Source organism: Meleagris gallopavo, chromosome Z (assembly GCF_905368555.1).
Source record: "Meleagris gallopavo chromosome Z, MGAL_WU_HG_1.1, whole genome shotgun sequence".
Taxonomy (NCBI): Eukaryota; Metazoa; Chordata; class Aves; order Galliformes; family Phasianidae; genus Meleagris; species Meleagris gallopavo.
The window spans coordinates 51,348,751-51,363,299 of NC_139435.1; the positions used below are offsets into that span (position 1 = coordinate 51,348,751).

At 38.2% G+C, this 14,549-nt stretch overlaps 1 protein-coding gene across 1 annotated transcript in view; it reads right to left on the minus strand.

Moving 5' to 3' along the window:
- Positions 1-5,232: 5,232 nt before the first annotated feature.
- Positions 5,233-14,549, minus strand: part of PCSK1 (proprotein convertase subtilisin/kexin type 1) — a 30,150-nt gene continuing 20,833 nt past the window's right edge. The window contains exons 12-14 of the mRNA XM_085213417.1: positions 13,204-13,337; positions 11,229-11,390; positions 5,233-8,491 (exon numbers count right to left, since the gene is read on the minus strand). Of these exons, the coding sequence (XP_085069543.1) occupies positions 8,129-8,491; positions 11,229-11,390; positions 13,204-13,337 (659 nt within the window). The 3' untranslated portion in view covers positions 5,233-8,128. The remainder of the gene's footprint in view (positions 8,492-11,228; positions 11,391-13,203; positions 13,338-14,549) is intronic.

Consider the following 14,549-nt stretch of genomic DNA (forward strand, 5'->3'; position numbering starts at 1 on the left):
GATATTTGTACCAGTGAGAAGCAAGGTAGAATGGGGGTTGAAAAAATTCCAAGGGATTGGAATACTCAGGGATTGGAGTTGGGTACTCAGGTGCCATTGAAAGGTGAAGGGAGTTATGCCCCTTCCTCCCTGTGTCTCCTTTCTGAGTTTAAACCATGAGAGACTTCTTCATCAATTAACCTCGCAAGAACAGTATGTTGAAGGCATGTTCCATGTACAGGCTTTTTGAACTGAGCATAGATCATAGAAATATCTGGATTGGAAAAGACTTTCAAGATCATCAAGTCCAACCTGAACATATATAACTATTACTAAAATAATATCTAAAGACAGGAACATGTTGATGAGTGTTCATAAAAATGGATAAAGGCTTGGACTCCCAGTTGATGAAAAGTTACAGGCATGAAATCAATGAACTAGGCTGATTAATACAAAGCAGGTGAACCTTGAACATGTGGAATTGCTGTCCTCTGGATTCTAGAAACAGCAGCTGCTCCAAAAATAATGCCTTGTATATTATGCTGGCCCACAACATTGGAGTCAGATGTTGGTCATATGGTGGTAGAGGTTGAACCTTCCCACTGATATACCATTACTTCATTCACCACTGGTGAAAAAGCACAACTAATGGTGGTGACTGTATTGAAAAAGTGTGTTTGGTAGCTGAGAGTTCGCATTATCCAACTGCGTCTTTGTATCTGTTGCAGTCTCTATGGAAATAAATATAAGGCATTATTTTTAGTCAGAACTATGTAGAGTTCTAATAGGGAGGGAGGGATGAAAGATCAAGAAAACAATGAATTTTGTTACGAAACAAACCATATCTGACTCATCAGCATGAGTAGCACAAAGATCCTTATAATTTCTCCTTTGAATTCAAAGCAATGCAATTGAAAATTGCTTGAATAAAGAGATTAGAAAAGCACAAAATTTACTCTTTCTTAGCTTTCATTTTCTTCCTTTCCACAGCTGTGGAGTAACCTGACTCAGATTATTTTTGTCTGGCTCAGGTACATGAGATACTTATAAAAAGCCTGTAAGGACAGTGGAGTTATTATAAATTTAGGTTGGTGTAAGTAACAGTGCACATCTTCAGACTCCTTTCCAACCCCAATGCGCTCGAATAGCAATGTAATACAAAACTTAAATAAATAAACTTACCAAATAAATTTAACAGGTGAAACTCAAATAAATTAACTGCGTGTTATAACACATTACAGTCTAGTTTCTTGTTAAAGGGATGGAATTCTCTGAATTTCTTAAGAATGCTAAGGTCACGTAGGTCCTAAATTTCCTAACACTGGAAATATTTAGGGACAACATGGGATTAACCTGCATAGAAAATGCCAAACGCACAGGTCTTGCTCGGGGCTTTGTGAATATTAATTCCCTGATAAAGAAGGACTTGTATGCACTTCCCTAGAGGAGAGTGATTCACCATATTAGGTTGAGAACCAGTACAGTGCAGTGCAAGCAACTCAGTTGCACACTGTATGGAAATCCAGGCATGACTCATGACACTCAATATAGAATCGCAAGCAGACATTTGCAGTAACTAAGGAGGACTTTAAAACTGCATCCCTTTACTCTGTGCAGAGGGGCCCTGGCAGAGCAATCCTTTTGAATTCAGCAAGGTGCTCAGTAAGGTGCTTAATACTGTATGTACGCTTACACAGGACAGGAGAGCAGTTTAAGTAAGTTGAAGCATGTGTTTAATGTTTTTAAATCACCCTACAGTATGCTCTTATACAACATGCTAAACTGAAAACAAAAATGGCCAGCACTCCTCTCCCAGACTTTTCCTTAAGCTTGACTGTCACACAGGAAGTACCCTGTGACAGACAGCAATATTCGACTGAAATCTCTTATCCCCGAGAAATTTTCATTAGTGATCACTAGATAGGAGAACACTGTTATCTGAACGGATGCTAAATCTGGCACAGCTTCAGCGTGGCTTCTCAAAAGCACTGAGCAGCTGCACTGAGACGTGCTCAGCACCACTCGCTGACAGACTTAGGGGCAGGGGGTACAGAGAGCTGAAGACAACGCTCACCCTGCCTAAGTTTAGATGTGTAAATGCAGTGCCTGGGTTAGGCTCATGATTCAGAAGGGAGCTGTTTACGTACCCATGAGATAGTCAGTCTCCTCCACAGCGTGATGCAGAGAAACCTCTGAATCTCATGGCAGCTCTAAAGGAGGCCATTTCTATTAGTTGTAAAGAAGTCGAGAAGGAGCAGTCGTGCTACAAGTACCTTTCCATAAAGAATTTCAGATATCAAAGCCTTGAAGGAACTTTAACTGCAGTGTTTTCATGAGACAGGTAACACCCAGCTGTTATAGTGCCTGATACTGTTTTTACCCATTGTCTTACAAAGCCAGTGTTACTAAACTGTCTGAATTGCTCAAAACTCCCTGTACAATTATGACCATTTTTTGTCTAAGAATAGGTTTATTTGTCCATTCATGCAAGTGCAGCCATACAGGATTCTCTGTACTCCAGATGCTTATTTTATAAATAAATAAAAATCCCTTCCTCCTCTGCCACTCTCCAAAAGAGCCTGCAGTATCAGTTCTACTCTGATGAAAAATCTGAGTAGAAATTTAGATTTAAATTGTGCTCTAGCAAATAAAGTCTGAGTCTTCTTTCATTCTGTCCTGCTCAGAGTGGCTAAGTTCTGCCATTAAGAAGCGCTTACACAGAATCATGTAGAACACATATGTAATCTTTTTAAATTGATTTCAGAAAGTCTGATATAGTTACTGGTTAAACAGTGTTTTCAGTAGCTACAAGTATTTTTGGACATGCCTCATGGTGCATTGCTCTAAGGCAGAGTAATTGAAATACATGGTAAAAGAGGAAAAGCTGTGGGTTTTTCCTAGATGTATATTTTTAAATATGTCTCCTACAAACCACAGAATTGCACGCAGGTTGCTGAGTTGCTTATTGAACCCTGGTACTCAGTGTTGCCTTTACTTCCTGGATGTTTGCGCTGCTCTGCATTGCACTATCGCTATTCTTAAGTGTAGGACTAATTCACTGCAGCTAATGGAGCTGACATATGGCTTTGCTCTTTGTCTAACCTTTATAGATCCATTTCACATGAGCACTTCATGGACTCGCATATGCAAAACTGCACTTCCTTAGTTCCAAGTTCATTTCCTTATCAGAATATATGGCACTGCATTATGGTGTATGTTCATGATTTGAAGCACTGACTGATAACACAGGCACAGTCAAACAAAATGGTATGGGGAATAGCAAGCAATTCACTTGTTTTGGGGAAAGAATATGACATCAGAAATACAGCCATAACCCAGCTAGATTTGATTGGATGTAGGCAATTAGCTGAAATGATAAAACCGTTAAGATATTATTTTTCTGATAACTACCCATATTTAAGTATTATCTGTTTATTTTTTCTCTGGTATCTCAGTGGAACTTGGAATGCATTTGATTTTATTTTCCAGTGTGCATTTACTGCATTGTTGGATGTAAAATTTCTCCTTCTTTCTGGTTACATTATCCTCATAAATTGCAATAAGAGAAGCAATATTTTTAATGAATATTCGTGTCATTAACCATAAAAGTGTTTATTGAAATGATTTCTATCAATCTCTGTTGGGGTTGGAGTTTGAACCTTTTCAGTCTGCAGTCAGAAATATTTGTATGCTTAGTAACTGATTCAGGGAAAAAATCCATTTGTAGAGTTGTGCCTTTCTAAAACGCTGATACAGTGGGAGTTTTGGACACGGACTTTGTGAAAAAAAAGGATGTGATCAAACAAAGGTTTTAGGCTGTGCAGATATTCTGTGTAACTGCATGAGCACAGAAGTGTTGTTGCATAATTAAGAGCTGAAAGGTTTTTTCCTCTAAGTTTTGAATTTTCAGAACTGGAGTAACTGACTTGCCTTATATTTGTAGCATCTGAAAACCTGCAGTGGTAGCAGTTGGTCTGCTTTTACAAGAAGCATTTAAAATACAGCACTGCTGTGATGTACGAGGATGTAAGCATGTCTGCCACTCTGGCAGAGTGTGATCTGTGTCTAAAATACATATTAGTTCATAAGCAGTGTACAGATGCTTTTTTATAAAGAGATTACATTCACTCCTAAATTCTAACACTAACAAAATTCCAAGCCAGTAACATGTTCTTTACACTGAAGGTGCTTATGATTGTCTTCAAATGACTTTAGGAGAAGTAAGAGGACACATTTTCTGACACCTCATTTTCTGAGGTTAGGGCTACATCAGTCTGAACAGAAATTCTGCTTTGGTAACTCAAAACAACTAATGCTAGAAAGCTTAAATGCAACATGACTTTTAAAAATCATGCCATGTTTTTTGAGAGAAAACCCATTGTTTAGTGTGGAAATTAGTTAATATGGCTTGAATGTAGACTTTACATTTATTTCTCTTATGCTGCTTTGAAAATGTATTTTCTGCACACATTTACTTCAAAGAATTTTTGCAGTGGAAGTGTAAGTTACTGAAAGCACAGAAAATATTTTGACAATACAGGAAGCACGATTTGCTCTGCAAGTTGTAGCTAAACAAGACCCTGGGAACAAACCCACGATGAGAATGAGTGGTAATGCTTTCGGAAGCCCAGACCCATTCCTCTCCATGCAGAGCTTGCCCCAGCACAATGTCCTCACATAAGGGTCTTTCGTGGAGATGGCTGCACCTCTCTGGGCATCAGCACAGACCTCAGTGCAGGCCAGCAAGCACCATCCTCTGAAGAGCAACTCTCTACTGCTTCCATATATGATTGATAGTATGTTAAGGGCTTTTTTCTTACTGTGTTGAAATGTGCATAGCGGGGGAAAAAAAAACACCTTTAACTCTTGAGGCTCTGATGCAAGAAAAAGATGTGAATATGACTCCATGACCAATTCTTTTGTACTATTTCATTGTAGTGCTTGTGACACGTCTGTATGTGAAACATGCAGAATTTTGTCTTTTTGGCACACCTTGATGAGCACTGCTGCCACTGCCATCAAGCAGCAATCCTCACTCCACTTGCAGTCGTGAAAGGTGCAGTGTTTCTCCTTGTGGAGGAATTCTCTGCAGTTCTTCTTACTCAAGTAAGGACACGCTTTCTGCACCCAACCCATTATTACTTTCTAATGCCAATGCTTTCAATTCTGAGCTATATTTCCCTGTCATTTTAAGTCAGTGGTTTGACATGACCTTTTCGTTTTCTTTACAAATGTTAAGACCACACACTCTGATCTCTGCTAACACATTGTATTATGCTACTATTAGACAACTTTTAACATCACATCACATACATATTGCAGTTGCTGTTGGAACATGCCTTTTAAAAAATACCTTTATTGGATGAAATTGTCTCTTCCCCAAGAAAAATCTGCTTCTTCAATATAATTTATTATGCCTTTTAAAATTCTGTCTGTTCAATAAAATCTTTGCTACAATATAAATGCCTGTAAAGAAAATATATTTTAAAATTCTGAGAGAAAACATTTTCTTCCTTCAACATTTTTCACAAAACCCACACAGGCACCACGGAAAGACTAACAATAAAAATAATTTACTCCTGTACAACCTTTTCTGGGTTGGAAACATTCAAAAGAGAGACTTCAAAGTTGTCCTCTGATAAAACTTTGGCTATAACATAGGAATTAATCTCAAAACAAAGGAGAGTCCTATGTTTTCCCCCCATTTAAATCTGAAAACATGTGTTTTGAAGAGCTGGTTTGAGTATTTGTAGTACTTTCCTCACTTTAATATACTTGATTGATGACTGGTTAAAATCACTGTTATCTGACAGCCTCTGCATGGGGCTAACAGTGGTCCATTATCACCAAATGAGATTATAGTTGTGAAGATTACACTCCCAATTCTGACAATTAAATGTTAGTAGATATAAGTTAGTGCTCTTACTAACTCCTCCAATAGCAGCAATTAGAAATTTTAACATTCTGCTTGTTCAGTAGTTATGTATCACCCAAAAGCTTGTGTGTTAAATGGACAACATAAAAAGCTCTCTTATTGCAAACAATTAGCTTTTTTTAACTTCTCATTCTATTCAAATGCCTTAATAAAGAGTAAGCAATTTAAGTGTAAGAGACATTTACTCTTGCAGTTATTATCTCTGAACTATGGACAGAAATATGGAAGAATTTTTCAAATCAACTACGCTACATCTATCTAAAGCTAGCAAAAACACAGACTGAGCCACAGTAGACATGAAACCACTAAAATCAAAGCAAAGGTTTTTAAATCTTAAGTTCTGTAAGATAATTTTCAAAGTTACCTTTAAGCAGTGATTACAGAATTTAGTGTGAAATTTGAAAAATCTCTATCCAAACAGATGAAATATGAACACAATGTTAAACTCCTCTTTTAGAGACACTGGGATCATTTCAAGAAATAGACAACAAAGGAGGAACGCATTTTTCTAGAATATTTGGAAAATATCTCCAGTCTACGTTTCTACAGCAGATGACAGAGAGAAAAAAGTAAAACCTAGTCAGCACTTGCTTGGATTATCTTTAGCACTTCAACAAGACACTAGGAGCTTTCATTTCCTTGTAATAAATCATGCCCAATTTCTGAGCATCCAGCACTGCATTGTTTGTTGGTGTTTTTTTTGGTTTTTGTTTGTTTCTTTTTTTTTGTTTTGTTTTATTTTAAATTATGAACAGCAAAATATTATTTCAATCTTTATTCTGATTTTAAAAAAGTATATGTGGAAAACTACTTGTCTAACATGCTGCCATTCATACCACTCTACTGTATATGACAGCACATATAATTTTTTCCACTTTGGATAGGGTGATAGATCTTTCTGATCAGTCCGCTTCTTCCTTCACTACTCGTAATTATACTCCAGAGGAGCCTCACCACTGTGTATTTTCCTTTTATCTTTTCATTCTTATTTTCCTATCACTGCTGCAGAGAAGCAGCAGCCTGTCCTTGCTGCTGATACTACTTTGTTCCCCACTCCTGCACATTCTTCTTCCTTTCCTCTCCCTCCTCCACATCCCATTCTGTCCTTCCCTCTATTTATGACTCCTTCCTGGGTGCTTTTTTTAAATCACACCTCCCTCCTCCATTAATTTTCCCTTAACTTCCTAGATACTTGGGAGGTTACAATTCACCAGACACTTGAAGATGCAGTCACAGGTAAAGAATGGGACAAAACGATCCCAGCTTTGTTGTCCTGGCTGCTGCGGACGTAGACATCTCAGAAGGCATTTATATTACTTAACTCTAGAAATCTGACAGAGGCTCCAAAGGCAGGAGGCTAGTTCTTCAAAGTTCACATAGTCAATAAAAATAGATAGGTACTCCACATTATGTAATTCTGAACCAGTGCAAAAACTGGTCAAGTGCTCTTAAGTGCTATCTGTCTTCATTAGCTACATACAGCCTAGAAAAACTAAGCTCATAATTCAGGCACTTCATTTAGGCAGTTTAAGTTAGGTGGTGAGAATCCCCATGATCTGGAATGCATTGTTTGGAGCTCTTTTATGTTAGAATATGACTGTCTTTAGTCTAAACCATTAATAACTTGTGATGCTCCAATTCAATTCCAGTTTCCCAACTGCTCCTTTACAGAAGAACAGAAGGGTAAGAGTGCATTGTTGTTCAGAAAAAAAAAAAAAAAAATACTATGAGGGAAGAGGTACTTGCTGCAGGTGTTAAATCTACAGTAAATGCCAAATATAACTATTCATTACAAATACAGAGATGAGAGTATCTCCCCACAGCTTTGGCAGTTGTGTTTAAAACTGCTTGGCAATTCAGATTTTGAATCCTACTGCAGGCTAAGGAAGTAGGGTAGAAGAATAAGTAATATGAAAATGTTTAAAATAGAGCATTAGTATTTTCAAGGGAATACTGCTGCATTTCATGCCTGAGGGGGCAAATCTACTCTGATGGTATTTAAGAAAGTCTTTGAAAAAAGCTATTACTAAAAAGCATCATCTTACTGCCTTATCCTCCCACATTCATTTTTTCTTCCTTGAAGTTTGTGTTAAATATGAAGCAAAGCAGCAATCACACAACTAGAGCATACAATAGAGTTCTGAAGAAAAACCCAAAAAACTGGAGGTGGGGTGGGAGAATGAATATTTCCAACTCAGCATCATATCCTATAGTTTAGTTTCCTTCATTTACAATATCAACCAAGGCTTGCAGCAGTCTGTCATCTCTATGCTTGTATGGTTTGGCATTGTAAAAAAGATCAACATAGTCACTGTACAGACTTTCTTCCGAGTCTTTTAACTGGGAGGGCTTGTTTAATTTTTCGAGGGCTTGATAGAAGTGTTCATATGGAATACTTAACTTCTCACTTGCAGTCTTCTTCGGCAGTCGCTTCTGAGCCATCTTTCTGCTAAAAGCACTTTGCAGTAAATGCAGCATAGCCTCCGATGGGAACTTATCTTCTGCTTTCTTCCTGCTGCTACTGATATCTTGCGTTCCTTTGTTTTTTGCACTCACGTTCTCCTGTGTGGTATGGTCCTGGAATGCAGATTGGCACAAAAAAAGAGGTTAGGCATCAATGCAAAACTGGATTAAGAGTTGCTCTGATTAGTAACTTTCACGTACATGTGTGTGGATGCTATTTTTTTCAGTTAGGAGCCACTAACATCTAAAAAAGAACTAAATCACTACATGTCAAAAAGGACTATCAAAAGGACTTTACTGCATAAAGAATCAAATCTCTCCACAAGTTATGAAGATCCCACAATGGAAGGATGCAACTTGTAATTTTACAGCGACGTTTGTCTCAGTCTCAAAAATACTCCTGATTGTGCTATGAGAGACAGTTCCATGGCTGTCCATCTGGAGGAATACACACCGTGGTGATGGCGACTCCAAATGTGCCACATACCCTTGTGGAAAGGACTGAACTAATGCTTCCATGTTATCTGCTTCACAGTTGCTCTTGCTTGAGAAGACAGTGAATTTTGGCTTATCTGTGGATTAAGCTTTGGCTTATCTGTGGCCATGACGTGTACCTCAGTAAACTTTGGAAGGCTAGTGCCAAGTACAGATGTACAGAGAAATCAGTTATGCACAGCCTCGTTTGAACACTGTTTGCTATGCCTCAAATGCTGTAGAATGAGGCTGCATGATGTCTTTCTGTTGGAACACTCACTTCATCTTGAGCTGATTTTTATACGTTTCCACCAAGTTTCTTCTACAACACCACCTGAATCCAGTTTTATTTTTCTTCCATTTTATTTTACTGCATGTGGCTGCCACAACTACGTACACTTAATTTTATGCATTTAAACTCCATAATCATGTTTCCCTCAATCTTCTTTGTAACCTCACTGAAGAAGGTTAATCTCTTTATACATTATGGACATTCTAATTACTTAAAGGGGAGATGAATAGATGGGATGTAATTAATTAAGTATTCTGCAGACATTGACATAATCAACGGTACAAGGGCTGCTTCAAAAATAATGCCTCTCCTTTTACGACGTTGGCCCACTACATCAGAGACAGACAGTGATGCAGTCATAGAGGCTGAATTTCCCACCAGTATCCCTTCACATGTTGTTGCCGTGTGACAGATGGCAGCAAAGGGGCAGTCTGACAGAATGGCAGCTGAAGTTGGAAGAGCACATGAAGTAAAGGTGGGTCACTGAATTCCTCCACTGGGAAAAAACAGTACCCACTGACAATCATTGATGCTTGCTGAACATTGATGGAGACCAAACAGTGGATGTGATCACAGGGAGAAGGCAGGTCATGCATTTCAGCAATAGTGACAGCAACATGAAAGAATAGCCATGTTCTGGATGGCCATGAACAGCTCTCACACCACAAAATGAAGAGTGTTTTGATCAGCTCATCTGCACAAATTGGAAGATTACAACCAGAGAACTGTGTAAAGAGCTGAATACTGGCTTCAGTGATTTGGAAATAATGGTGGCAACATTGGAATAATGCAAAATTTGCACCAAGTGCGTCACACAAATGCTCACACAGGAGCAGAAAGAACATTGTACACAGGTTGGTCAGGACTTACTGAACCGATATGATGCCTAAGGTGACATTTTCCTGGATCACATCATTACCTGTGACAAGACACGGTGTCACCACTACTATGTCAAAATGACAATGCATGGAGTGAAGTGATGTTTTTTTGGGACAGACAAGAAAGCAGTGATCCTTCTGGATTTCTTGAAACCCAGACAAACCATCAATTCTGACTGCTACACCATGACACTGACTTAGCGGAAAGCTCAAACTTCCTGAGTCAGGCCAGAGAAGAAGACTACCTTTCTCTTGCAACACAGTAACTTCAGGCCCTATAGCAGTTTGAAGAGTGTGGAGCATGTTGCCAGGCTTGGTTGAACTGTTGCACCACATCCACCCTACAGTCTTGATACGGTGCCTTCTCACTTGCACTTCTTTAGGGTGATGAAAGATGGACTGTGTAGGCAACACATTCTTAGCAACAGTGCTGTCATAGCAGCTGTGAAACAGTGCTTCACTTCCACTGATGCAGATTTTTATGAGCATGGCATGCAGGCTCTTGTTTATCGCTGGCAAAAATGCACAGCTAATGGTGGTGACTGTTTTGAAAAATAGTGTTTTGTAGCTGAGAAGGTGCTCCATCAAACAATGTTATTGTAGTCTTTGTATCTGTTATCATTTCCTCTGAAATAATAGAAGGCACTACTTTCAGAGTATTGTGATTATTTGCATCCAGAAACCCACTGCTATTCTCAGAAGCCTCAAATAGATTCATTTTCCATGCAGAACTATGCCTCAAAGTTAAGGAGGGGTGAAAAAGGAGCTGGCAGCTCCGTAACTGAACTGTCTGAAGTGTTCTGGCTTTTGTGATGCATTATGTAACAAAGCTGCTTCAAAACTCCCTAAAAACATATCAGCAGATTCTTTTCAGATTCAATACTAATTCTATCTAGAATTACAAAAAATTACTGTGCATTCCTTCCTCCTGTACCATTCAACTGTATAAGCTGTTGAGTTCAAAGCTTTAGTATCAGCATCCTCTTTCCATAGTAAAACTGTAAGGTAGAGACTAATAAAATATCAACTGTTGACATGTTGACGAAATTACAATACTTGCACAGCTCACAAATGTTCTGGATCTAGAGAAAATAAATGCAAAATGAGTATGCATCTTATCACTACAAAAAAAAAAAAAGAAAAAAAAACACCTTAATTTTCTTACAAATTTGAAAATACATTAAGAAAAGAATTAATAAGACACTACCTCTACAAGGTCTGTCATCTTCTCCACTCCTCTTCTGTCATTTTGCACAGCATTGTAAGATGTGTATACACGTGGTTGTTTCATATGTTCAGGCTGGGTATCAGTGCCATGCAAAATCAATTTCCAATTTACAATCCTTCCTTCATTTTGTATTCTTTTGGACTAAAGGACAAGACAGCATTAGCATAGGTTCTCAGAATATAAGAGGAATAAACAGAGGATATTTGATCATAAAAAAATGAGAATTCACTAAAATAAAAAAAGACTTTGTCACTATATAAATTTAGACCATGATTTGTAAGCCCCAAAAGACTGACACATTAGGGACAGAACTTATCAGAAGGTGGGATTTAGTACAATGGTTTGACTAGTAATATTTTGACAAAGTATAATTATTAATTAGTCTTATAAGCATCAATGGAATTTCATAATAATACTAAAATTACTGAAGTAGTATTTTGTATTATTAATGTTAATTCACTAAGCCATCAAATGGCAATTTTCTTTAAAAAGTTACCTATAAAATGTTTGGAATAACATTCTGTAGTGATGTACAACAGCATTCTGAATGTGGAAGCAAGGAACAAATGCTTTGTACATTAGTTTTGACACTGATCTTTAAAAAGGAGAAAGTGGAAGAGACAAGTACAGAAAACAGTGAAATCTTATTTTTCCTTCTTTCAGCTTCTTTCAGAATTTTTGCTTCTTTATCTAGTGGCTGAAGAGAACCACTGAAGCTCTTCTTTACTATAGAAAGTTTATACCAAAGTTACGTATGAAAGTTATATGACAACTCAATTATCAGCAATTCTGCATGGTGATCTGTTATTCCAATTGGTCATTAATGGTAAAACTTATTGCTGGAACCACAAAACTCTAAACACAGAGGAAGAGTACATTATTTCTTGTGGACAAAAGTGTGCCATACTGTAGATTTCAGGAACCTACTGCAATTGGGAAATGAGAGAGAATCAAAAACAAGGTGCCCTTCTTAGGTTTCTTCTAAAAAAATGCATTATTTTAATTACAAAGAGCAGGATATCTGTAGCCACAGGGTTATCCATAAGCCTACACAGTATTAACACTATACAGTTGTCAATAATATTTATTTCTACTGCCTTGTCCACCTGTTCAGTATTAAACCCATGTTTACAATTTGAGGCCAATAAGGGTTGGAGACTCAGTGTCTGATAGGAAGCGTTCAGTTTCTTGCATGATCTGATCCCTAATGACAAGCTGATTAACAGACTGTTTCAATGAAATTCTCCAGAGATGAGTGAGCTCTTATTCTTACTTTGAAAAGAATGATTTTTTCACCTGCCTATCAAACAGCTCTCTTCTGTGTCTCACTGTTGCAATTCATATTCTCACATGGTTTTAATAAACTTACTTATTTTATATCTGTAGATTTCTTGGCTTTAGTCATTATAGGTTTTTCAGCAGTCATTACTCTTGAGAAGGAGGTTAGGGGAAGATATATAACAGTTCCCTAAGGTCATTAGAAATTCATTAACTCAGGAGGTTTTGAGTTAATGACAATTATGCCCATGTACCAAGAAAAGACTAGGTATATCCTGTGTGCTTTTCTGCAGAAAAGAACTAATTTGCAGTTAATCATATGCAGATTTGATTACATGCTTCACACCTTGAATCACAGAAAATTACATGAAGAAGTGATTTCTTTCAGTGACATAATGTGAGAAAAACATAGCCATGAAATTTCTTTTGACAGGTACATGTCAATGAAATGAGTACAGTGCATTGCATTCGTGTAAGAACAAGAAAATCTGTCTGTCTTTTTTTCTGCCTCAAATGAGCCTTTAATATTTAATCTACTGGTTATTTAGTTTAAATGAACTCTTGTTGTAGCTTGCTTAATGCATACTCAGTATTCAACACATTTGGTAGTGGTTGTGATATGGTTAGAGATGTGTTAGTTTTCAAACCTAGCTGGTTGGCATGCAGACATACTTACCACATCAGTAATTCTTAACACCCAAGTGCCTGTTGGATTCTCTCCCCATGTGTGCACAGACATGAAATCCCAGTTCTTAAAGCCATTGGGAGATTTATCTCGCTCTCTCTCAGCCAGTAATACAGTGCTGGTCCCTGTGTTAGTGCAAGATCAACAGTAGAGACTGTTCATATGTTTCCCCTTCAACTTTCATATTGTTTGCTTGCAAACTATATAGTGTAAAGGTAACCTGAAAAAAAACACTATTCAGCAGTGGCTTGGTGAACATGGAATCTGCTATTTCTGATCGCTGGTTATTTCAACAAATGAGCTTATGCAGTATGCACCAAGGGCTTACCCTGAATTTATATATTTTTTGGTGAGTGTAAACCATTATAGTCTGGAACTCCAACAGGGTGAAATGTATTTGGTTTTTTATTACTATTACAAAAATGCTGTACTTCACAAAACAATTCTGTAGCAGAAGAGATTCTACTGGAGAGCAGATTTATTGTGCTGATTTGTATATTAGCAGAGAGCAAGGGAGGTCTATTTTATGTAACAAAGGGAGCAGAGAAACACCAGGGAGCCTAATCACAAGATAAAAATACATCACATTTGAAAAGTCATGGCTGTCAGGCAAAGTCCCCGATGACTGGAAAAAGGGAAACATCACTGCCATTTTTAAGAAGGGTAGAAAGGAAGACCTGAGGAGCTACAGGTCAGTGAGACTCATGTCTGTGCTTCGGAAGATCACAGAGCAGATCCTCCATGGAGCAGACGGAAAAGATGTCAAGGCACATACAAGATGAGGAGGTGATTCAAGATAGCCAACATAGCATCACCGATGGCCAATCTGGCAGCCTTCTACAGTGGAGTGATGGCATAACTGGACCAAGGAAGAGCAACTGATGTCATCTATCTGGACTTCTACAAGGCCTTTGACATGGCCCCATACCACATCCTTATTTCTAAGCTGGAGAGATACGGATTTCAAGAGTGGACTACTCAGCAGATTAGGAGTTGGCTGGATGCTCACAGACAGAGGGTTGTAGTCAATGGCTCCATGTCCATGTGGAAGCCAGTGAGGAGAAGTGTTCCCAAGGGGTCCAACCTGTGACCAGTGCTCTTCAGCATCTTTATCAGGGACACCCAAGGGGTCCAACCTGTGACCAGTGCTCTTCAGCATCTTTAGCTTGATTCCACAAATAGTGGAATCAAGTGCACCCTCTGCCAAGTTTGCTGATGACACAACAGAAGGAAGGGATGACATCCAATGGGTCCTGGACATGCTTGAAAAGTGGAGCCACATGAACCAAATAAGATTCAAGAGGGCCAAGTGTGAGGTGTTGTAATTGGGTCGGGAC